General features: G+C 39.8%; 1 protein-coding gene across 3 annotated transcripts in view; it reads right to left on the bottom strand.

Annotated features, from left to right (window-relative positions):
• The window catches only part of prkcab (protein kinase C, alpha, b), a 93,454-nt gene that overhangs the window by 5,733 nt on the left and 85,366 nt on the right, over nt 1-2,355 (bottom strand). For all 3 annotated transcript variants that reach the window (XM_020619852.1, XM_020619849.1, XM_020619851.1), the window contains 2 exons: nt 1,790-1,870; nt 382-489 (listed from right to left, as the gene is read on the bottom strand). In XM_020619852.1, coding sequence (XP_020475508.1) covers nt 382-489; nt 1,790-1,870 — 189 coding nt within the window. The remainder of the gene's footprint in view (nt 1-381; nt 490-1,789; nt 1,871-2,355) is intronic.

The following is a 2,355-nucleotide window of genomic DNA, read 5'->3' as shown; positions in this document are numbered from 1 at the left end:
CCTCACAGAGCCACTAGCATGGCTGTACACCCTTAATCTCGTTTAATCGCCCAATCACCTCAAGCTTTTGAGCTATTGAGATGCTATGCTAAATCAGGCCCTTTCCAACATCACAGGTGATCATTGGTTTTGTTTCTTGTAACATAGCATTTGATGGCAATGCTTTTCATCAGCTTTTACAGTGCCTCAAAGCTTTTCAAAACAGTGCCTGCTCTTTATTAATTTAAAACAATGACAAAATAGTTAGTGTGATGGATTTTGTATAATTTCTCTGCAAGATGATTTTAAGAACATACCAGCTTTAAATGAAAACGCTGGCTGCCTGGAATCTAAATATCTGGGGAGCAGTAGGCTTTATGAAATCCTTTAAAAACTACTTACTCCCTTGCAGATAGACACAGCTTCTTTCGACAAAGACTTCGGGTAAGACACATTATGCTCCATGATAGACTGGAAGAGCTCATCCTCATCCTCTCCATCGAACGGTGGCTGAAGGGGACAAACACAGAATCATAGAGTTCAGATAAAAGCTGTGAGTTATGACAACTTCCACAATGAAGGGCGCTATGTGAAAACTGACAAGACTTATAATGAGGTGCTAAAACAAGCAGGTGAAGGTGAGCTGAGCAGTGGGAGCAGCTGTGGGTCTATGTTCTATGACTGGCTGTACCCTGTCACTGTTATTTCAGTTAGAGGTCTTTGTTGTCCATATGTACTGTAGATTACACCAACTACACAAATGAGTGCTACAGAAAGTGGCACTTACTGCAGATCTATGCACTATTACAACATTCACTGCTTTGTAAGAGAAAAAGAAACATAAAATCCTGCTACAAGCATTATTCTGTGAGAGTTTTTATGTATGTGATCCATCTTCAGAAAGAACAATATCCTCTGCCAAACTGTTGCCTGGAAACTGGAAGTCTTAACAAAACCTTTTATTACTTTAAGTGCTACTTATCTTACATTTTTGGTGTTTCTTTTGTCCCAACCACATGCAAGGAATAAAAATATTTTTAGTAACTTATTTTGTAGTTATTAAATAATGTTTGGAACCTTGTTCACTTTGCAGTAGGTCTGCAGCTTTATGAAATAGTAGGAAATCAGGAAGTGAAAGTGGCTACTTCTGAAAATCAGAGCTACAACTACTACTTTCGGCTGTTCCCATTAGGGGTCGCCGCAGCAAATCAACTGTTCACATGCATACATTTGGCACGCATTTTACGCCAGATGCCCTTCCTGACACAACCCAAACTGGGATATATATGCACTAATGTGGGCAATTTAGAGTTACCAATCAACCTAACCTGCATGTCTTTGGACCGTGGGAGGAAGCTGGAGTACCCGGAGTGAACCCATGCAAGCACAGGGAGAACATGAAAACACTGCACAGAAAGGCACTAACACAGAAAGGAACAGCACTAACCACCATGCTGCCCAAAACAACAGCTACAACTAATGATCATTTTCAATGTTAATCCGTCTGTTATTTTTAATCAGCTTCTCACAACCTATGAATGATATGCTACAATGTTTTGCTTTGTCTGATCAACAGCCGAAACCACAAAGATATTTTATTCACAATGATATAAAACAATGCAGCAAATCATGAAAATTATTTTAATTATTAATGGAGTATTAAAATTGCTGGTGAAATGTTTTTGGGAACAAAGTAACTGATTAATCAATTTATCATTTCATCAGGTAAACACCACTAAATGCACAGTCCTCACTTAGGGATGATGTAAAAACCCTCACAGAAGACTGGTGGAGTAACACAACGTATTACCTGTCCGGCCAGCATCTCGTACAGTAGAACTCCATAAGCCCACCAGTCCACTGATTTCCCATAGGGTTGGTATGCTATAATCTGATGAGACAAAAAAAAGTTAAAATGGAATACACACATAGCCTAATTTCCATATGTAGAAAAAATGCTTTATTAACAACTTCATTTAAAAAGGAAGCTTTACCCCTGCTGCAACACCTTCACCCTGTCATTGTTTGATTTGAATTAGGTAAAGATCAAATCAAATCAAAGCAAATTTTATTTGTATAGCGCCAAATCACAACAAAAGTCATCTCAGGACACTTTACAAAGTAAGGTCTAGACCTTACTGTTATCAATATTATTACATAGGGAAAACCCAACAAATCCCCCTTGAGCAAGCACTTGGCGACAGTGGGGAGGAAAAACTCCCTTTAACGGAAGAAACCTCCGACAGACCCCGGCTCTTGGTGGGCGGCCTTCTGCCTCGACCGGTTGGGGTGAGTGGATAGAGGAGAGAGGAAAGAAGAAAAGCAACAAGACACAACAATCAAACACTGATCAGGTCGATGTGGCCGGTGACTGCT

Source organism: Monopterus albus, unplaced genomic scaffold, assembly GCF_001952655.1.
Source record: "Monopterus albus unplaced genomic scaffold, M_albus_1.0 scaffold227.1, whole genome shotgun sequence".
NCBI lineage: Eukaryota > Metazoa > Chordata > Actinopteri > Synbranchiformes > Synbranchidae > Monopterus > Monopterus albus.
The sequence above is the reverse complement of the archived record's forward strand: the minus strand, read 5'-3'. Positions and strand labels throughout refer to the sequence as shown.